This window comes from Nerophis ophidion, linkage group LG09 (genome assembly GCF_033978795.1).
Source record: "Nerophis ophidion isolate RoL-2023_Sa linkage group LG09, RoL_Noph_v1.0, whole genome shotgun sequence".
NCBI lineage: Eukaryota > Metazoa > Chordata > Actinopteri > Syngnathiformes > Syngnathidae > Nerophis > Nerophis ophidion.
This window is the reverse complement of record NC_084619.1, coordinates 61005759-61028454: the sequence shown is the minus strand read 5'-3', so window position 1 is coordinate 61028454 and position 22696 is coordinate 61005759. Positions and strand designations below refer to the sequence as shown.

Genomic DNA, 22696 nt, shown 5'->3' with positions numbered 1-22696 from the left:
CCTCCACTCTTCAAAAAGGCGCTAGCTTTATGCTACTTTACATTGGGTTTGCCATAGCCGGGCTAATTTTAGCATTAGCCGTCCTCCATGGCTATTTCCATACCGCCGAATGTGTTAGTAAAAAAAAAAAAAAAATGTTACAATCAAAAAGCTGGTGTGTCAAAACTATACTTACTAGGGGTGTAACGGTACACAAAAATTTTGGTTCGGTACGTACCTCGGTTTAGAGGTCACGGTTCGGTTCATTTTCGGTACAGTAAGAAAACAACAAAATATAATTTTTGGGGGTATTTATTTACCAAATTTTTAAACAATGGCTTTATCCTTTTAACATTGGGAACACTACAATAATTCTGCCCACGTTAATCCACATTAAACTGCTTCAAGTTGTTGCTTTGATTAAATCAAATGAAAAAACATTTCTTCTACATATAAAAAGTGCAACATTAAACAGTTTCCATTGAAACTGTTTAATGTCAACTCATCATGCTTAATTTATTACAGCATTTGGGAAGCCTGTAGTTGACTTTTATTATGTAAAAGTTGTATTTTTTATCAACATGTGATTGCAGGGATCCTGCTATTCAAAACTAGGCTGCTACATTACTAATGATTCATGTAAGTATAGCTGAAAAATAGTACAATTGCAATAGGAGAGACTATTCATCCCTAAACACAATGGAATTCAATGAAATAACATACAGACACACACACACACAGCAAAATGAGTTAACGTTACGCTAAAAGCTAATTAGCCTTCATCTCAAGCCTATACTGTGAGCGAGCTGAGCTGCAGTTTAAGTTTCTAGAAGGTCAATGGGCTCATAGTGATGTTTGTAATAGTTGTGACTGGGAAGTGTTTAGTATAATTTGGGTAGAGTCCGCTCCTCCCCTGCTAAACGAATATCTTTGCTCGATGCTGAATCATTGACTACATCGCTCTGAAGTCTGAATACGCACTGCTGATTGGCTGTTACATCGCTCTGAATACGCACTGCTGATTGGCTTTGTATGTAACCAATCAGATGGTTCTTTGGGCGGGATAATGAGGCAGAGACAGAGGCAGAAAGCAGAGCAGCTTGTGAAGACTTCTGCTTCCAAACTCGTTCGGTACGCCTGCGTGCCGAACCGAAACCCCCGTACCGAAACGGTTCGATACAAATACACGTACTGTTACACCCTTAATACTTACAGTACAAACACTTTGTGGGGTGCAACAACTGGACAGCTCATTTTGACATGTTACGTTGAAAAAATAACATTTTATGACCAAGCAATTAAAATTTGGGGCGGTACAGCTCGGTTGGTAGAGTGGCCGTGCCAGCAACTTGAGAGTTCCAGGTTCGATACCCGCTTCCGCCATCCAAGGCACTTTACCCACCTGCTCCCAGTGCCACCCACACTGGTTTAAATGTAACTTAGTTATTGGGTTTGACTATGTAAAGCGCTTTGAGTCACTAGAGAAAAGCGCTATATAAATATAATTCACTTCACTTCATTTATTAGCAGAAAATTGGTAGCGTGTCCTGATACTTGATTTTGTCTCGTCGCTGCAGCTGGAAGCCCCGCCCCTCGCCTATGTTGGCGCTCTGTGTGTTCCTGGTGTGTGAGCGACACAGAGGACAGGACTCTGATTGGTTCCCCTACGTGGATGTCCTGCCCACCACCTACACGTGCCCCGCCTACTTCAGCCATGATGTCATGGCGGTGCTTCCGGCTGGCGTGCGGCAGCGAGGGCTCCAGCAGAAGGAGACCGTGCGACGAATACACTCCTCTCATCAGCACCTGTTCAAGTAAACACTAGATGACTCTTGGTCAACTTCTCTCTCTTTCTTCTGTTTACTCTTTGTTTCTTTTTCTCTTCTGTCTTTCTTTTATTCATTTTCCTCTTTATTTCCGTCTCTTCCTTCTATATATTTCCTTCTCTCTTTTTTTCTTCTATCTCAATTTATTTCATTTTGTTCCTTCTTTTTTTTGTTTAATTATTTCATTCTTTTTTAATTTGTTTTCCTTATTTATTTGGTCATTTTCCTTTCTTTTTTATTTCCTTCTTTCTTTATCTATTTTTTCTTCTATCTTAATTTATTTTATTCCATTCTTTCTTTTTTGTTTCATTATTTATTATTTATTTCACTCTTTTTAATTTATTACTTTGTTTCCTTCTTTATTTGGTTATTTCTCTTTCTTTATTTGTTTCCTTCTTTCTTTTTGTTTCTTTCTTTATTTGTTTCCTTCTTTTTGATTTTTCTTCTTTCTTTCATTCTCTTTCTTTATGTTATTCATTTCCTTATTTCTTTATTTATTCTGTCTTTATTTTATTTTGTTCCTTCTTTTTTCTTTCCCTCTTTCATTTCTTTGTTTCTTTCCTTCTTATTTTTATTTAATTTCTTCTTTCTTAATTGTATCCCTCTATTTCTTTCCTTTTCTCTTTATTTCTTTTATTTATTTCCTTCTTTCCTTTTTTTTCTGTCTTTATTTTATTTTGTTCCTTCTCTTTGTTTCCCTTTTTTATCTTTATTGTATTCATTTTAAATGTATTTCCCTCTTTTTTATTTTTTCTTTATTCTATTTTTATTTATTTAATTTAATTCTTAAATTTTTCCCTCTTTTTTGTGTTTCTGTGTTTCATTATTTCCTTCTTTTTAAATGTATTTCCTTCTTTATTTTCTTTTTTCATTATTTATTTCCCTTTTTTTTTTCTTTATTTTATTTATTTCCTTCTCTCTTTGTCTTTTTTCTTCTATCATTATTTTATTTTGTTCCTTCTTTATTTCTCTCTTTATGTAATTCAATATTTATTCCCTTTTTTTAAACTTTTTTTCTCCCTTTATTTTATTTTGTTTCTTCTTTATTTTATTATTTTGTTCTTATTTTTATTTCGTTCTTTGTCTCTTTATGTATTTTATTTTTAGTTTGTCTTTTTTTCTGTCTATTTCCTTCTCTCTTTGTCTTTTTTCTTCTATCATTATTTTATTTTGTTCCTTCTTTATTTCCCTCTTTATGTAATTCAATATTTATTCCCTTTTTTTAAACTTTTTTTCTCCCTTTATTTTATTTTGTTCCTTCTTTATTTTATTATTTTGTTCTTATTTTTATTTAATTCTTTGTCTCTTTATTTTATTTTTAGTTTGTCTTTTTTTCTGTCTTTATTTTCTTGTCTTGTCTTTCTTATTTTCATTATTTCCTTCTTTTTAAATGTATTTCCTTCTTCATTTTCTTTTTTTGTTATTTCTTTCCTTCTTTTTATTTATTTCCTTCTCTCTTTATGTCTTTTTTGTTCTATCTTTATTTTATTTTGTTCCTTCTTTCGTTCCCTCTTTATTTAGTTCAATATTTATTCCCTTCTTTTTTACTTTCTTTTTTCTTCTCCCTTTATTTTATTTTGTTTCTTCTTTATTTCATTATTTTGTTCTTATTTTTATTTAATTCCTTGTCTCTTTATTTATTTTATTTTTTGGTTGTCTTTATTTTCTGTCTTTATTTTCTTGTCTTTTCTTTCTTATTTTCTTTCTTTCTTTTGTTTGTTTTTCTTTTTTTATGAGATTAGTTTTGAAAAAAAAGGAAATTGTGCTTTTTAATGGCGTTTGATTGTCCAGGACTCTGCAGCGGGTCCTCAGTGAGCCGGTGGAAGACGTGTTGACATATGAAGCGTTCAGGTAAACGCCATCTTTGTCTTATCATGCTTTTGGATGCAACAACAAAAAAAATGTGGTGAATGCTTCTCTCCCAGGTGGGCATGGTGCAGCGTCAACACCCGCTCCGTCTTCATGCCTCAGCCGTCCAACAGCTTTCTGCAGGGACAGGACGTGTACGCCTTAGCTCCCTTGTTGGACCTGCTCAACCACCGTCCTGACGTGCGGGTAAACAAACACCCGTCAGACCCGCAGACGTGGAAGTGCTGCCAATGTGTCTCCTGTTGTCTCGCCTCAGGTCCACGCGGGATTCAACCAGGCGACAAAGTGCTACGAAATCAGGAGTGTTTGCAGGACGCCGCGTTTCCAGCAGGCCTTTATCAACTACGGTTGCCATGACAACCAGCGCCTGTTGCTGGAGTATGGCTTTGTCGCCCCGGGCAACCCGCACAGCGTAGTCTACGTGGACAAAGGTGGGCACATTTGAACATCATTAGCTGCCACACAAGTGCTCCTTTACTAAAAGAAAGTGAACTACTGACAGTCCTTCTTCTAAAACCTTAACTAGAAATAATTTATGCTGCACCTCCCAAGAAATACTTCACAAAATAAAAAAGAGAAGTCGTTCTGTGCACGCGCCAAAAAAAGGACACGGTCACTTTTGTTCACTCCAGTTAACTTTTTCCCTCGGTGAATATCTCCCAAGAACGAAGCAGACTCTTTTGATGTCAGTGCGTCAAAGAAAAGGAAAGTGAAATAGTAGAAAAAGTAGAGTTCATCGATGGTTGGCTGCATGAACATAATGAATGAGAATAATCATGTCCCAGAATCTGCTGAGTTTGGTTACATGTTTATTATTGTTGATTTGTTCGAACACAAACCCCTCATATTTGCTAAGTTAGTATAAAATTCAAGGCGACGAATTAGATTAAATTAAGAAAAGAGCCAAACTTTCCATCACTATTGGCAGGGCCCTAAACAAGATCTTGTTTGTGGCCCCATTTAATTCTTTGATATTAATATTTTTCAAATTAATGGTGGACACACTGCAGGAGCTGTGAGACTGACTGCAGCCTAGTTGGTACTGTAATAGTTTACACCAGGGGACCCCAAACTACGGCCCGTCAGCGTCCCACCTCTGCGGTGCCTTCCAAGGTTTCTCATTGTCATCCCATAGGGTTGAGTTTTTTTTTCTGCCCTGATGTGAGATCTGAGCTGAGGATGTCGATGTGGCTCGTGCAGCCTTTTGAGACACCCGTGATTTAGGTCTATATAAGTAAACATTGATTGATGATCGAAACCTGACCCAACAGTTTTTGTTCTTTAGCATTAAAAAATGTTTACAAAATAAAATTGAAGAAGATAAACACATTTAAACCATCGAAAAAATATGTCTTACAAGGCCTTAGTGTGTGAATGTGAGTGTGAATGTTGTCTGTCTATCTGTGTTGGCCCTGCGATGAGGTGGCGACTTGTCCAGGGTGTACGCCGCCTTCCGCCCGATTGTAGCTGAGGTTGGCTCCAGCGCCCTCCGCGACCCCAAAGGGAATACGCGGTAGAAAATTGATGGATGGATGAACAATATTATATAACATATTTCTTCTGTCAAGAAATTATCTTGTGTGGCTATTTATTTACTGTATTTGATTATTTTGATTGATTGATTGAAACTTTTATTAGTAGATTACTCAGTTCAGTACATATTCCGTACAATTGACCACTAAATGGTAACACCCGAATACGTTTTTCAACTTGTTTAAGTCGAGGTCCACGTAATGTAATGACACTTGGTTCTACAATACTGTGATAATAGTAATGATGTGAAATGTTCGTAACGTTACATCCCGGGTAAAAACAAAGTTATTTTATTAATGAGGCAATCCCATCCTTCACGGTGATGGTGACCGGTCGCCATGATCATGTGGCTTCCCCGAGAGGTTGTGGCCTTAAACAGTGTTTATGCCACTGTTGCACTTCATCTTCTGTGGTAGGATTACACAGCGCTACATACAGGCTGTAATGTGTACTACATTGTTTTGGCTCATCCAAAATGTTTCTGTGTGGAATACAAATTGATATGCTCCCGTGTGATTGTATAACTTTTGGAAAACAGTAACTAAAAAAAATATTTTGGTATCAGGTGTAGAGCGGGCCTAAAAATGTTGTCTTTATGTTGTGCAGAAACCCTCTGTGAGCTCCTGAAAGGTGACAAAAGTTTGGAGCAGAAGATGAAGCTCCTCAGCGAGAACGATTTCCTGGAGTGAGTTGTGTTGTTTTTACCGATGTTTCTGTCGGTGTGTGAATTTCAAACGTCTTGCTTCCTCCCTCCCAGTAATCTGACCGTGTGCAGCGAAGGTCCCGGCTGGAGGCTGATGACGGCTCTCAGGATGATGTCCCTGCCACAAACACTTTAGTAAGACCAGCAAATCCAACAAAGAGGCTCTCCAACTCTTCTGTAAGCGCCAATGTTTTTTCACCAGTCACCAGTGGAGGGCAGTGTTGCACGGCCAAGCGGTGGGCGAGGAGGCCGAGCGGTGGAGCGTATGTGCGGCGGTGAAGTTGTGTGAAGGACTGCTGTTCGTCACGCTCACAGCTCTGGATCAGGTTTGTGAGGACGCACGCATATATACTTATATGTACATACATATGTAGATACATACATGTTTGAACATACATACGTATGTATATACCAACATAATGTACGTATATCCATACAAACATACGTACGTACAAACATGCGTACATACGTAGCTACACACATACATATGTACATCCATACGTATGAACATACGAATGAATGTACATACAAACAAATGTACGTACATTCAAGCATACATATGTACCTCCATACGTGCACACATACAAACAAATGTACGTACATTCAAGCATACATATGTACCTCCATACGTGCACACATACAAACAAATGTACGTACATTCAAGCATACATATGTACCTCCGTACGTGCACACATACAAACAAATGTACGTACATTCAAGCATACATATGTACCTCTATACGTGCACACATACAAACATATGTACCTACACACATACATATGTACCTCCCTATGTACGAACATAGGAATTAATTTACATACAAACATATGTATGTACATATAATCATACATACGTACGTAAATACAAAAATACGTATGTATGTACAAAAATCCAAACATACATATGAACATACAAACTAACATGTACATACATACCTACACACATAAGTTCATACAGATGTACCTCCATACGTACGGACATACCAATATACCTACATACATACTAACATTCGTACATACAAACATGCGTACATACGTACCAACACACGTACATATGTACCTCCATACGTACGAACATACAAATTAATTTACATACAAACATGTACGTACATACAATCATACATAGGTACGTAAATGCAAACATATGTATGTACATACAATCATACATACGTACGTAAATACATACGTATGTGCGTACATAAATGCAAACATACATATGTACATACAAACATGCATACATACGTATATACAAACATACGTATGTACGTACGTAAATACAAACATACATATGTACGTATGTAAATACATATGTATGTAAGTCAATACAAAGATACGTATGCAAATACAAAGATATGTACGTACATACATACGCACACATGCAATACGTACGTACATACGTATGTACATGCATACATACATACTTGCGTACATACAAACATACATGCATGCAATACGTATGTACATACCTACATACGTACATACAAACATACATGCATGCAATACGTATGTACATACCTACATACGTGCGTACATACACATATATGTACATACATACAAACATGCGTACCTACACACATACATATGTACCTCCATACATACAAACACAAATTAATGTATATAAAAACATATGTACGTACATACAAGCATACATGTGTACCTCCATACGTACGAACATACCAATGTATGTACATACAAACATACATAAGTACCTTCAAACATGCATACATGCGTATATACAAACATACGTATGTAAATACAAAGATACGTATATACATGTGTAAATACATGCGGTGCATACATATATACATGCATGCGATACGTATGTACATACCTACGTACGTGTGTACATACACGTGTACATACGTGCGTGCATACTTGGGTACATACATATGTAAGTACGTGTCAAAGAGTGTTTAAGCAAGCTTGTAATTGTTTTATTCTTCTTAGATCGCCAGTCTTCTCCAGCAGGGGGAGCAATTGTTGAAGGAGCAGCTGCAGGTAGTGGAGGCACTGAGGCTGGAGGAGAAATATATCCTGGGAAGCTGCCTAGAGTCGCTACAAGGTTCACTCAAAGTGTCGAGCGTGTTGTCATGCCAACCGGATGTCAACGACGCAAGCTGACGGATGAGGGATGTTCCTACAGCTTCATTGGAGTCCAGTTCAGTTGGTTGGACATGATTTGGAAAGTCACACAGTTGTCTATACAGAAGGTCCACACTTGACCGTGCATGGCAGAGCACACACCAGAAAAGAAGTCCAAGGAATTGTCTGTAGACCTCCAGGACAGGATTGTCTCCAGGCACAAATCTGGGGAAGTGTAGGGAAAAATATCTGGTGCCTTAAAGGTCCCAATGAGCACAGTGGTCTCCTTCATCCGTAAATGGAAGAAGTTTGGAACCACCAGCACTCTTTCTAGTCCAAACTGAGCTATCAGGGGAGAAGGACCCTAATCAGGGAGGTGACCAAGGACCCTAATCAGGGAGGTGACCAAGGACCCTAATCAGGGAGGTGACCATAGACCCGATGGTCACTTAGTCAGAGCTACATCATTCCTCTGTGGAGAGAGGAGAACCTTCCTGAAGGACAATCCACCAATCAGGCTCGAGTGGCCAGACGGAAGCCATTTCTTAGTCAAAAGACAACGAGAAACTAAATTCCCTGGTCTGACGAGACAAAGATTGATGCCAGGTGTCATGTTTGAAGGGAAACCACCGGGCCAATACCATCCCTACAGTGAAGCATTGTGGTGGCAGCATCGTGCTGTGGGGATGGTTTTCAGCAGCAGGAACTGGGAGACTAGTCAGTATAGCGGGAGCAACGTACAGAGACATCTCCTCCAAACTGATGGAACTTGAGAGGTGCTGCAAAGAGGAATTGTTGAAAAAGCCCAAAGATAGGTGTGCAAAGTCAAAAATACTTGAGGCTGTAATTCATGGGTGTCAAACTCTGGCCCGCGGGCCAAATTGGGCCCGCCGTTTAATTTCATTTGGCCCTTGAGGCAATATCAAATTAACATTAGAGCTGGCCTGCCGGTAACACCACATTCACCGCTAATACTCATACTTGCCAACCCTCCTGATTTTCTCGGGAGACTCCCGAAGTTTAGTGCTCTTCACGAACATCTCCCTGGGCAACCATTCTCCCGATTTCCACCTGGACAACAATATTGGGAGCGTGCCTTAAAGGCACTGTCCTCTACAACATGCCGTCACGTCCTCTTTTCCTCCATATAAACAGCGTGCTGGCCAAGTCACATAACATATGCGGCTTTCACACACACATACTTGATCAAACGCCATACAGGTCACACTGAGGGTGACCCTATAAACAACTTTAACATTGTTACAAATATGCGCCACACTGTGAACCCACACCAAACAAGAATGGCAAAACACATTTCGGGAGAACACCCGCACGGTAACACAACATAAACACAACAGAACAAATACCCAGGATCCCTTGCAGCACTAACTCTTCCGGAATGCTACAATATACACCCCCCGCTACCACCAAACCCCACCCACCTAATTTTTATTTTATTTTTGAATTTATTAGCCTGCGGAAAAAGTTAATGTTGATATTTACCTCAGAAAGCTGCAAATAGAAAAGAGGCATTAATTTTTTTAATTACGTTTTATTTAATATACCACTGATGTTTTTTCGTTTGTTTTTTTAAAGTTGATTTTGCACTATTATGTTATATAAGCTCTGCCTGTTCCATGGGAGGAAGCCCAAGAACCCGGAGGGAACCCACGCAGTCACGGGGAAAACATGCAAACTCCACACAGAAAGATCCCGAGCCCGGGATTGAACCCAGGATTACTCAGGACCTTCGTATTGTGAGGCAGATGGACTAACCCAGTGGTTCTCAAACTTTTTTTTGTCATTCCCCACTTTGGACAAGGGGGAGTTTTCAAGCCCCACCTGCCCCCATCGCCACAACAGAACGCTAATGCCAAGCTTAACATTTTCAAATTTATTGAAGATCAAGTAACATTCAAGTCAGGGTTTCCCACACATTCATTTATTTGTGGCAGCTGGCCACTAAAGAATTACGGCCGAGCAGTGGGACTCTGTCTGTGAATGGAGCTTGTAGTTACATATTATATAAATATGTAAATATGATATAAATATGTATTTAAATATTTACATAAAGTGTTGTAATTATATTCCAACTCCGCATTCTTCTTGGTCATTGCCGCCGCAAGAATATAATAATAAAACATTTTTTTAAAGTGAAATTCCCTCCCGTTCCTCGCGCCCCACCTGTCATGTCTCTATTCCACACAGGTGGGGCCCGCTCCACACTTTCAGAAACGCTGCACTAACCCCTGTCACACCATGCTGCCCTATTTAAGCCTTGCTTGTTCAATATTCATTGCAAAACTTGTTTGGGTCCCTATTAAAAGGTTAATTTGTTCAACCTTGGCCCGCGGCTTTGTTCAGTTTTGAATTTTGGCCCACTCTGTATTTGAGTTTGACACCCCTGCTGTAATTGCTGCCAAAGGTGCATCAACAATATACTGAACAAAGCGTCGGACTAAAAAGTTAAAGTACCAATGCTTGTCACACACACAATATGTGTGGCAAAATTATTCCCTGCATTTGACCCATCAACCTTGATCACCCCCTGGGAGGTGAGGGGAGCAGTGGGCAGCAGCGAGGGCCACGCCCGGGAATCATTTTTGGTGATTTAACCCTCCAATTCCAACCCTTGATGTTGAGTGTCAAGCAGGGAGGTAATGGGTCCCATCTTTATAGTCTTTGGTATGACTTGGCCGGGGTTTGAACTCACAACCTACCGATCTCAGGGCGGACACTCTAACCACAAGGCCACTGAGTAGGTAATATGTATCTTCATGTCATTTTTGAGTATTTTCACTTTTAATAAATTGGCAAAAATAATTCACATTGTCATTATGGGGTATTGTGTGTAGAATTTTGAGGGCGAAAATTAATTGATTCCATTTTGTCATATAAGAACATGTGGAAAAAGTGATGCACTGTATTTGTGTGTGAGAACTATGAAGTGTACTAAGAAGATGTCTCTTGTAAGTCTGCATGGAATATAAATTGTGTCTTCATCAGAATGTCCAGAAGTTCCACACAAAGCGTCAGGTTTTCACAGTTGAACCACAGCCTTTTTCCTGCGCTGGAGCTGCACGTTCTCCATGGCAACCAGGGCTTCCTGGACAGACACCGCCGCCTCGGCTTGAGGTCTGCAAAGATGGCGTATTTCAACACGGTAATTGACGTCACTGTTTTTATGTTACATGTGGTTCAAACATTGTAAAGCAGGGTTTCTTAACCTTTTTGACTTTTCCACTACTGGGGGGGCCCGGGGCCCACTGAAATATTAACACTGAATTATATTTTAATCATATTCAATAATTGTATATCTAACTTACTTAGTTGACCAGGATACAATAAACATTGTCGAATAATATGAGATTGTATCGCACATGAAATTACACACAAGTTAACACACTGCAGGATTGCTTGTATCACACATTATATTAATCACACGTTAACATGCTGCAGGACTGTGTTGATCGCATATGATATCATACACAAGTAAACATGTAGGACTGTGTGTCGCACATTATATCACACACAAACGCTGTGGGACTGCTTGCATTGCACACGATATCAGACAAACGCGCTGCATGACTGCTTGTATTGCACATGATATCACACACAGGAAAACAGCATGAGTGCTTGTATCTCGATATCACACAAAAGTAAACACTACAGGACTGCTTGTAATGCACATGATATCACACACAAACAGTGCATGACTGCTTGTATCGCTCATGATATAGATAGTACTTTATGACTGCTTGCATCACATATAATATCACACACAAGTGAACACGCTGCATGACTGCTTGTATCTCGATGATATCACACAAAAGTAAACACTGCAGGACTGCTTGTATTGCACATGATATTGCACACAAACACGCTGCAGGACTACTTGTATCACATGATATCACCCATAAGTAAACATGCAGCAGGACTGCTAGTATCGCACATGATATCACACAGACGTAAACACGTCGCAAAACTGCTTATATCGCACATAACATCACACACAAGTAAACAATATGCGGAACTGTTTGTATCGCACATGATATCACACACAAGTAAACAATCTGCGGGATTGCTTGTATCACACATGATATCACACACACAAGTAAACACGTTGCAAGAATGCTTATATCGCACATACACACAAGCCAACATGCTGCAAGACTGCCTGTATCGCACATATCACACAGAAGTAAACACTGCAAGAGTTCTTGTATCGCACATTATTGGTACAAAAATAAATACTAATCAAATGTGCTACAAAAGAAGAGACTCCTAAAAACTAATGAAAACACAAACATATACATTCTGTATAATTAAAAACCAACTGAATGAATAATACATAATAATATGTATGTTCTATAAATAAAATTCAAGTGCAAAAAAACACAGCTTCACCGCTTTAGTCATCATTTTTGTGCTTAAAAAAACTTTTCTATGACTTTAGCTCCAGACTTTTTCTGTTTGTTATTGGTACAAAAATAAATACTAATCAAATGTACTACAAAAGAAGAGACTCCTAAAAACTGATGAAAACACAAACCTATATACATTCTGTATAATTAAAAACTAACTGAATGAATATTACATCTTAATAATATGTATGTTCTATAAATAAACTATATAAAATTAAAGTGCAAAAAAATACACAGCTTCACCGCTTTAGTCATCATTTTTGTGCTTAAAAAAACTTTTCAATGACTTTAGCTCCAGACTTTTTCTGTTATTGGTACAAAAATAAATACTAATCAAATGTTATACAAAAGAAGAAACTCCTAAAAACTGATGAAAACACAAACATATATACATTCTGTATAATTAAAAACTAACTGAATGAATAATACATCTTAATATGTATGTTCTATAAATAAATTAAATAAAATTTAAGTGCAAAAAAACACAGCTTCACCGCTTTAGTCATCATTTTTGTGCTTAAGAAAACTTTTTTATGACTTTAGCTCCAGACTTTTTCTGTTTGTTCAATATTGTCATTGCTGCCACATGGGATGGAAAAGTGGCAGCTGAAAAACAGATATTCCTATGCTGGCCTCCAGGGGGCGCTCAGGGCCCAACAATGGCCCTTGGGTTGTAAAGTAAGGATGAAGCCCAGTGTTTGTGTACCTGAGAACTCCTGCTGACATCTTCTCCATCATGTCCCTCAGGATATCTGCCAGCCGGCTGTCAAGGACTCCAGCAGCGCGTCTGTGTCGGACCGAGAGGCGCTAGCCAAGGATACGCAGGTATCGCCCCTGCTGGGCCCCCGCCGCTGCCCACGCTTCAGGGTTGAGGAAGGAGAGGGACGCCGACTTCAGGAACATTAGTCTGCAATCAGGCGGGTCCAGCTGTGAAAGGTGAGCACACAAACAAGCTGTGAAGACTTCCTTGGCTTCCATACTGCAGTTTTAGGGACTCACTTGCAGGTCTTGGTGGGACGTCACCCAGTGCCCTCCCACTGCCAGCACACTGATGATGTCATGCTTGTGTGGGAGGAGCCTACTCTCCTCCGGCTCTTCCTTTTCCTGCAAACGTACTAAAAAGACAAGCATCGGCACCTGTGCGGCCTTGCCACCTTTTCGCTTTCTCCCATGTTTTTACCTCCGGAGTCAACCGCCACATCCACTCCCAGTCCTCCGGTTTCCTCCAGGACCGCCGGGACCAGGTCTGACCAGTTTTTAGAAACCGGAATCACTCGAGCTGCCGAAAGAAGGGAAACAGTATGGTCGTGCATTGCCGGTAACAACATGACGATAATGAGAAAGCAATGGCAGACGCGCAGAGTGTCGGAGACATGGACGATCATTTGTGTCTTTTTACCAAAACTTTTTTTCACACCATATTTATTTTACATTAAATTATATCGACAATTTCAATTAAAAAGTATGTTAAAAAAATGCTTCTTTAAAAATTAAATGATAAATGGTTTGTACTTGTATAGCGCTTTTCTACCTTCAAGGTACTCAAAGCGCTTTGACACTACTTCCACATTTACCCATTCACACACACATTTACACACTGATGGAGGGAGCTGCCATGCAAGGCGCTAACCAGCACCCATCAGGAGCAAGGGTGAAGTGTCTTGCTCAGGACACAACGGACGTGAAAAGGTTGGTACTAGGTGGGGATTGAACCAGGGATGCTCGGGTTGCGCACGGCCACTCTTCCACTGCGCCACGCCGTCCCTAATTCAACGTATAAAGAATGTTTTAAAATTCTGTTTTAGAATTCATACAAATTCAGTGTTTAAAAATGTTTTTTTTTTTAATTCAGTGTATAAAAATTCAGTCGATGCATAAATTTACTGTGTATAAAAATTCAGTGAATGAAAAAATTGGTGTTTTAAAGTCACTATTAAAATTCAGGGTATAAAAAATATTTGTTTTAAAATTCATACAAATTCAGTGTTTAAAAACTTTTTTTTTTAATTCGGTTGATGCATAAATTTACTTTGCATAAAAAATTCAGTGAATAAAAAAATTGTGTTTTAAAGTCACTGTATTAAAATTCAGTGTATGAAAAATATTTATTTTAAAATTCATACAAATTCTGTGTTTAAAAATGTGCTTTTTTAAAATTCCGTTTATAAAAATTAAGTCAGTGCATGAATTTACTGTGAATACAAAAATGATGTTTTTGAAGTCACTGTATAAAATGTAGTGTATAAAAAATATTTGTTTTAATATTCAGTGTTTTAAAATTCATACACATTCAGTGTTTAAAAATGGAAGAAGGCAGAAAAGCGTTATACAAGTATAACCCATTTAAAACTTTTAACATTCGTAACTCAGCTCGGAAAATTCAGATCTTGATCAAAATAGTGTCAAATAATGATGGAGTCACCGTCAAGTTCTAGACAGGTCAGTACCTACTGGTACACATTCGAAGTGGGCACTGACTTTGTTGATGGTGGTGAAGAAGGAATGTGTACACACCGACAGCGGGGCGTAGCTGCTCCAAGAAGGCTTGCTGCTGCTGCGAGTGTGCGGTGGTCAGCACCTTCACGCCGTGATAACACGCCAGCTGGATGCACATCAAGCCCAAGGACTAAAGGGTTTTAGGTATTAGTGGAATATGACGCGGTGTCGTGCCGAACAGGAGTCACGTACGCTGGCGCCGTCCAGGACCAGGAGCGTGTGTCCGGCCGCCATGTGGGCGTGAGTGTGCAGGGCGCTGTACGCGCGCAGACCGTCCTGCAGCGCTGCGGCGGCGTCCACGAAGCTGAGCTCCTCCGGCTTCTCCACTGAGGAACACACACACAGGTTTTTATACCTTTACTTGTCAGCAGTCAATACAGAAACCATGTGTCCGATACTTAAATTGGGTGTCAAACCGATATCAGCAAAAACAATAATCGTATGCTATCGGTATCGAACCCTTAAAATTGTGATACAAGCAGTCCCGTGTCGTGTTTACTTGTGTGTGATGTCATGTGTAGTACAAGCAGTCCTGAAGCGTGTTTGTGTGTGATATCATGTGCGATACAAGCGGTCCTGCAATGTTTACTTGTGTGTGATGTCATGTGTAGTACAAGCAGTCCTGAAGCGTGTTTGTGTGTGATATCATGTGCGATACAAGCGGTCCTGCAATGTTTACTTGTGTGTGATATCATGTGTAATATGAGCAGTTCTGCAGTGTGTTTACTTGTTTGTGATATCATGTGCGATACAAGCAGTCCTGCAGTGTGTTTACCTGTGTGTGATATCATGCGCGATACAAGCAGTCCTGCAGCGCATTTACTTATGTGTGATATCACGTGCAATATAAGCAGTCCCTAAGCGTGTTTACTTGTGTGTGATATCATGTGTGATACAAGCAGTCCTGAAGCGCATTTACTTGTGTGTGATATCATGTGTGATACAAGTGGTCCTGCAATGTTTACTTTTGTGTGATGTCATGTTCGCACATGAACAAGCAGTTCTGCAGTGTTTACTTGTTTGTGATATCATGTGCGACACAAGCAGTCCTGCAGTGTGTTTACCTGTGTGTGATATCATGTGCAATACAAGCAGTCCTGCAATGTTTACTTGTGTGTGATATCATATGCGATACAAGCAGTTCTGCAGTGTGTTTACTTGTTTGTGATATCATGTGCGATACAAGCAGTCCTGCAGTGTGTTTACATGTGTGTGATATCATGTGCGATACAAGCAGTCCTGCAGCGCATTTACTTATGTGTGATATCACGTGCAATATGAGCAGTCCCTAAGCGTGTTTACTTGTGTGTGATATCATGTGTGGTACAAGCGGTCCTGCAGTGTTTACTTGAGTGTGATATCATGTGCGATACACGCAGTCCTGCAGTGTGTTTACTTGTTTGTGATATGTGCGATACAAGCAGTCCTGCAGTGTGTTTACTTGTGTGTGATGTCATGTGCGATATAAGAAGTCCTGCAGCACATTCACTTATGTGTGATATCATGTGCAATATAAGCAGTCCTAAAGCGCGTTTACTTGTGTGTGATATCATGTGTAATACAAGCAGTCCTGAAGCGCATTTACTTGTGTGTGATATCATGTGCGATACAAGCGGTCCTGCAATGTTTACTTGTGTGTGATGTCATGTGCGATACAAGCAGTCCTGCAGTGTGTTTACTTGTGTGTGATATCATGTGCGATACAAGCAGTCCTGCAGTGTGTTTACTTGTGTGATATCATGTGCGATAGAACCAGTCCTGCAGTGTTTACTTGTTTATGATATCATGTGCGATACAAAACGTCCTGCAGTGTGCGATAAAAGAAAAGTCCTTCAGTGTGTTTACTTTTGTGTGATATCATGTGCCCTGAGATAGGTTGGCCACTTGTCCAGGCTGTACACCGCCTTCCGCCCGAATGCAGCTGAGATAGGCTCCAGCCACCCCCCGCTACCCCAAAATGTACAAGCGGTAGGAAATGGATGGATGGATGGATGGTACAAGCAGTCCTGGTTTGTGTTTACTTGTGTGTGATGTCATGGTCGATACATGCAGTCCTGCAGTGTTTACTTGTGTGATATCATGTGCGATACAGGCAGTCCTGCAGTGCGTTTACTTGTGTCCCGACAGTCCTCAAATAAGTTCTTCTATTTTACTAAAGTAATTTACAAAAGGTGAACATGCTTGGCTATAGGCTACTAGGAGCTAGCAGCTCCACAACAGCTAAGCACACAATAACACACAAGCTAGACATTGGTAATAATCATTGAACAATATTGCAGTCCTAAACAGCACATTTGTCAATAGAAAAGAGTAGGCGTGTGAATCTTTGGGCAACTAACGATTCGATCCTTTACTGATTCCTGGGGTGCCGATTTGATTCAGAATCGATTCTCAAATCAACACAATTCTCGATTCAAACTGATTCTCACAATGTATTATTTGGTTCAATAATCATAATGAAACTTTTTCTAAATGGGTTACAGGTTGGAAAAGCTCATTCTGGTTTGGAGATGGCATGAAAACATTTTAAAAAATCGAATCTTATAAAAAAAGTAAAAATGTAATCTATTTATTTATTTTGAATGCATTTAAAGAGAATTAAGAATCTATTTAGAATTGTAATGAATAAAAAAGGCGATTCGGATGTGAATAATTTTTTTTGTGCACCCCTATAAACAAGTATCAAACAGTTATTATAGCATATTAGTTACACATTCACAGTCTCCAAGGTAGAATTAGAAATTATCCAGTAACAAACCTTTCCGCATCATTCCACTTACTGTGTCATGAGCTTAACTTCATTAATTTTTGTGACCACAAGGTGTCGTCCAAAAAAACAATGACTTCAACTTAAAGACAGCATAAGTCCATTGCAGATGGTTAATAATAAATAAGTCAATGTTTTTTATAATAATAAATAAGTCAATGTTTTTTTATATCGACCATTGTTCTCTGTTCGATAGTTTCATTTTCTAACATTCCACGCTACTAAATAATACAATATTTGCGATTCCTGCTGATATCGAATCAGTATCGACCAATACCCAAGGCTCCAAATATCGGTATCGAAGTGAAAAAGTTGCATTGGAGTCATGACGCCCCTAAAAAAAACTTTATTATGCGTCCGTCACTAGAGAAAGATTGCTTATGTTTCACCCAATAAACACTGAAGACTTCTCACCGAGATGTTGTTCATCCACATCAAGGACGTCACACAGGCCGGACCAGGCGGAGTCCAGAGGAAGAATGCCTTGTGAGAGGGTGAAAAGACATCAGACAACACACAGTAGATGTTTTCGCACATGATGCATTGTGGGTAACGCTCCCCTACCCACAACCTCATCATCTGGCTGGAAGAAGGAGACCTTTGGACCCACTGGAAAGGGAAGCAACCAGGAAGAGAAAGTTAGGGCTGACTAGGCACACACGCACACACACACGCACACACACACACCTTTTTGGACGACGCCCGCCACCTCCCTGCCCACAGGGATCAAACTCCTCTGCATGCCCACGTCCTCCAGGAACTGCAACGTGCAACAAAACAAGCAAGTGACAACTTCACACTGCAGATCCGGGTAGCAATGTGGCATTTGGGACGGCGTGGTGCAGTGGAAGAGTTGTCGTGCGCAACCCGAGGGTCCCTGGTACAAATCCCACCTAGTACCAACCTCGTCACGTCCGTTGTGTCCTGAGCAAAACACTTCACCCTTGCTCCTGATGGGTGCTAGTTGGCGCCTTGCATGGCAGCTCCCTCCATCAGTGTGTGAATGTGTGTGTGAATGGGTAAATGTGGAAGTAGTGTCCAAGCGCTTTGAGTACCTTGAAGGTAGAAAAGCGCTATAGAAGTACAACCCATTTATTTACCCATTTATTTGGACATATATCGGCGTTTTTTTAAATATATATATTTGTACAGCACTACCTCAGCAGATACAATATATACACATATGTAGGTTTGCAATGCGGTGGAAAGTTTCCGGTAAACTTCCGGAAATTTACCACAGGAAGTTAAGCTCCATATATATGGGAATTTAAGAGGAATTACAAAAAAGATATATTATTGGGCACTTTTGTATATGCTGCTGCATCTTTGTGGTATTTTTTTACATAATTCTTTGCACAGTATTTGCAAATGTACACAGCTTTTCTGACTACATTGATTGGGGTGAAATTAGGGCTGGGCGATATATCAATATACTTGATATATCGCGATATAGAAAATGACTATCGTGATATTTGAGTATATGTTCTCACGCGGTTGTTTTTAGCTGCTAGAATTACACGATAGGCTCTCCCCACTCTTTTTTGTCTCTCCTTCTCACAGAGATTTAAAATAAGCGCATACGGATCAGAGAGGTAGCAGCATGGGTAACGTTAGCTGTGGTGCTAGTTATAGTATGAGAGAAAGAAGGTGCGAATCTGGTATCAAATGAAGGAATAATTGATTCCCAAGAAAAAGAGCAGGGGGTCCATCGTCTGGCAGTGGTTTGGCTTCAAGCGGGAATATGTCGAACAGACAACCTTAATTTGTCAGGTGTGGGGCAAAAGCGTTGCTACAAAAAGTAGTATTACTGCTAATATGTAGCATCATTTGAAAAGTCACCGCTAGAGAATGAAGAGTGCTTACTCCGCATTTCAACATCTCCATTCGATGCCACACGCCCACAAAATGCCGAGACAACCATTTCCACATCAACATTGTATGAAAAAAATTGTGAACAACATAAGTAGATAAGGTCCGCAGTAACCTATCACGTAGCATTTTGATTTCCTATTATGCAGCTCATTTTTATTTGACAGTTGTTGAAATATCGTGTGACATCATGCACAAAAGTGCACTTTATTTGTTTTAAACTATTGTAGTGCCATTCTGTACAAAATGTACACTTTAATTTAGTGTTGTTTTGATATGTCATCTTAGTGACATCATGCACAAAAGTGCACCCATAGCTTGTTTTAAAATGTCTCTGACAATCTTGCACTTTCTGTTTTGGAAATGACACGAATGTTTGTGCCACTGCTTAATAACTGTTTAATGAATACACTTTTGGTAAATTGACTTAGTTGTGATTTCCATCTCTGCATCGAAAGTTAAAAATGAGCATATATTAATGCAGTATGAAGAAGAATGTTTTAATGTGGGCACAGAATCATCGTACTGCTGTGATTATATCCATCAAGTCTTCATTCAAGGCTAAGGCAAAATACCGAGATATATATCGTGTATCGCGATATGGCCTAAAAATATCGAGATATTAAAAAAAGGCCATATCGCCCAGCCCTACAACACATAGAATCATCATACAGCTGTGATTATATGCATCAAGTGTTCATACAAGGTTAAGGAAAAATATCCAGATATAGCATGTATCGTGACATGGCCTAAAAATATCGCGATACTGTTGTTAGCATTTCACCAATCTCGCGCACTTTGCAAATTATACGTCGTTTCCATTGTGCGCAAGCAATTTGCATATCGCAAGACGAGATTTAAAACAAGATTTTGTGGATGGTTTAGTCCAGGGGTCGGGAACCTTTTTGGCTGAGAGAGCCAAGAAGCCAAATATTTTCAAATGTATTTCTGTAAGAGCCATATAATATTTTTTGTAATAAAATTGTTATTCTGAACCTAACTGTGTAGGGGGCGTGGCCTGCGGGCCTGCAGCGAAGGGGGTGTTGCCAGGAACAGCCTCGAAATCAGCGACAGGTGCGTAGATGGCCCATATGGGCCTTGTTATCTAATCACCTGCCACTCGGTTTTAAGTAGCAGCCAGGAGGAGAGACGGGGTTGGAGCTGGAGCCAAAGCACAAGCGAGGACGAAAGACAAAAAGACAATTGCTGGAAAGCAACTGAGAGACTTATTGAAAAATAAAACAATATTGTAACCCTGAAACAGGCTCTCATGTTGGTGCTTGGTGGTCTGAAGAACCCTCAGGAGGGCAAGCCCCACACTAACCAATAGTAAATAAATAACTTCCTACCATTAAAGCAACTTCTTAAACAGGTGCGGTAGAAAACGGATGGATGGATTAAAAATGCATGAGAATGTTTTATATTTTGAACATTATTTTTAACACTGTGATTACAAGTGGAATAATTCATTATTTATCGTGTTAAGCAATGTCAGCTAAGATTTATCCGAGAGCCGGACGCACTCATCAAAAGAGCCACATCTGGCTCTAAAGCAGGGGTCGGGAACCTTTTTGGCTGAGAGAGCCATGAAAGCCAAATATTTTAAAATGTATTTCCTTGAGAGCCATATCATATTTTTTTAACACTGAATAAAACTAAATGGGTACATTTTTTAAGTAAGACCAACATTTTTAGAGCATATTAAGTCTCTAATTCTTTTTAATAACATTGTTATTTCTTGAACAGGTGCGGTAGAAAACGGATGGATGGATGAGAATATTTTATATTTTGAACGTTATTTGTAAGATCGTGATTACCGGCGGAATTATTCATTCCTTATCGTGTTAAGCAACGTCAGCTAAGATTTATCTGAGAGCCAGGTGCAGTCATCAAAAGAGCCACATCTGGCTCTAGAGCCGTAGGTTCCCTACCCCTGCTCTACAGCTATAGGTTCCCTACCCCTGGTTTAGTCAGTAACCCTACATTATTATATTTTATAAATAGTAAACCAAGTTGTGCTAGTAGTTTAGTCAGTAGTTTAGTCGTGGATGTACACTGTATAGTGGTTAGGGTTGGACTGATTTGAGTTATATTGTCCGGACTACAAATGAATAGATTTACATAAGTATTTAATACATTATATTGACACCCAAAAACATGTTTTTGCGCCCATTGATTTGCAAAATGTGCACCTCACATTATTCAAATATATAGCTGGAAGCAATTTGCAAAAAGATTGCGCATTATACAAATTTGCAAAATGCGGTTGCGCATTTTGCAAATTGCTCACATAGGTATTGTGCCTACAACAATACTAAGGCATCTTGAAAAAAAGTCTCAACTATAATCTACGTGAAGGAGCTCAGAATGTTTTTATATACATGTTCAAAATACATCAAGAGGAAACTCGCCTCCAAATGTCGCTTATCGGCCTCCTTGACTGCTAATAATCGGTGTCGGTATCGGACCTGATAAGACACTTGTGATTCAGGGCTATATAAATAAACATTGATTGATTAATTGATCTGTCCATGTCTACTTTAAACGTAGTCGTATGGAAGTGACAACAAGACCCCAAAAAAGGGACAACCCATAGAAAATGGAAGGATGCTATGAACATTATGTGACATGACTGACACTCTTACCTTGAGGTCAACTGGGCTGAGGCCGCATGCCTTCACTTGAACTCTGACCTCATGGCTGCCTAAGACTTCTGGAAGAGTCTATGGCGGGAAATGGTCACTTTTAATTTTTACCTCCTAAACACAAACTAATACATAATGACATCATTAGACAAACATGTCATCGATGTGTGGCTTTAATATTCAATTAATAAACTAATGTAATTTTCCCCAAAAAATCACATTTAGGACCAAACGAGACCAGTGGTCATATTTTAGTATTCAGAAGACAAAGCTCGCCAAACTCACCGTTTCCTGAGTCAAGAATTTCAGCTCGCTCCGGTCGATTTGGCAAAATAAACCTTTCATGCTGTTTCACCTCAAATGTTTGTTCGTCTATTTACGAAAATATAATTATTTACGTTTAATTCAAAATAAATAGATGCAGTTATCTGCAATTGTCCTGTTTGGTTTACGTTCCGTATCATGTGACTGCGTCTTCTTCGCGCAATAGCAGTAGTGTGGGGT

General features: G+C 39.5%; 2 protein-coding genes across 3 annotated transcripts in view; one reads left to right on the top strand and one right to left on the bottom strand.

Moving 5' to 3' along the window:
* The window catches only part of setd4 (SET domain containing 4), a 14214-nt gene extending 3396 nt beyond the window's left edge, over window positions 1-10818 (top strand). For both annotated transcript variants that reach the window (XM_061911388.1, XM_061911387.1), the window contains 8 exons: window positions 1557-1793; window positions 3597-3656; window positions 3731-3860; window positions 3931-4105; window positions 5814-5892; window positions 5965-6045; window positions 6113-6236; window positions 7857-10818. In XM_061911388.1, the coding sequence (XP_061767372.1) occupies window positions 1557-1793; window positions 3597-3656; window positions 3731-3860; window positions 3931-4105; window positions 5814-5892; window positions 5965-6045; window positions 6113-6236; window positions 7857-8030 (1060 nt within the window). In that variant the 3' untranslated portion in view covers window positions 8031-10818. The remainder of the gene's footprint in view (window positions 1-1556; window positions 1794-3596; window positions 3657-3730; window positions 3861-3930; window positions 4106-5813; window positions 5893-5964; window positions 6046-6112; window positions 6237-7856) is intronic.
* Window positions 10775-22696, bottom strand: cryzl1 (crystallin, zeta (quinone reductase)-like 1). Its single transcript, XM_061911392.1, has 12 exons — window positions 22478-22696; window positions 22193-22270; window positions 18366-18438; window positions 18243-18287; window positions 18093-18161; window positions 15104-15237; window positions 14930-15041; window positions 13596-13694; window positions 13415-13530; window positions 13237-13342; window positions 13122-13167; window positions 10775-11128 (listed from the first exon to the last, which is right to left on the bottom strand). The coding sequence occupies exons 1-12, from the start codon at window positions 22535-22537 to the stop codon at window positions 11032-11034; spliced, it is 1035 nt and encodes a 344-aa protein (XP_061767376.1). The 5' UTR covers window positions 22538-22696; the 3' UTR covers window positions 10775-11031.

Bases quoted from the DNA above. Each gene is read 5' to 3' on its own strand.
- cryzl1 (XM_061911392.1), bottom strand. From the start codon at position 22,537: ATGAAAGGTTTATTTTGCCAAATCGACCGGAGCGAGCTGAAATTCTTG. The intron at 18,439-22,192 runs GTAAGAGTGTCA...TGCACGTTGCAG, and splicing joins TCAGCCCAGTTGACCTCAAG to TTCCTGGAGGACGTGGGCAT. The intron at 15,042-15,103 runs GTACGTGACTCC...AAAACCCTTTAG, and splicing joins TGGTCCTGGACGGCGCCAGC to TCCTTGGGCTTGATGTGCAT.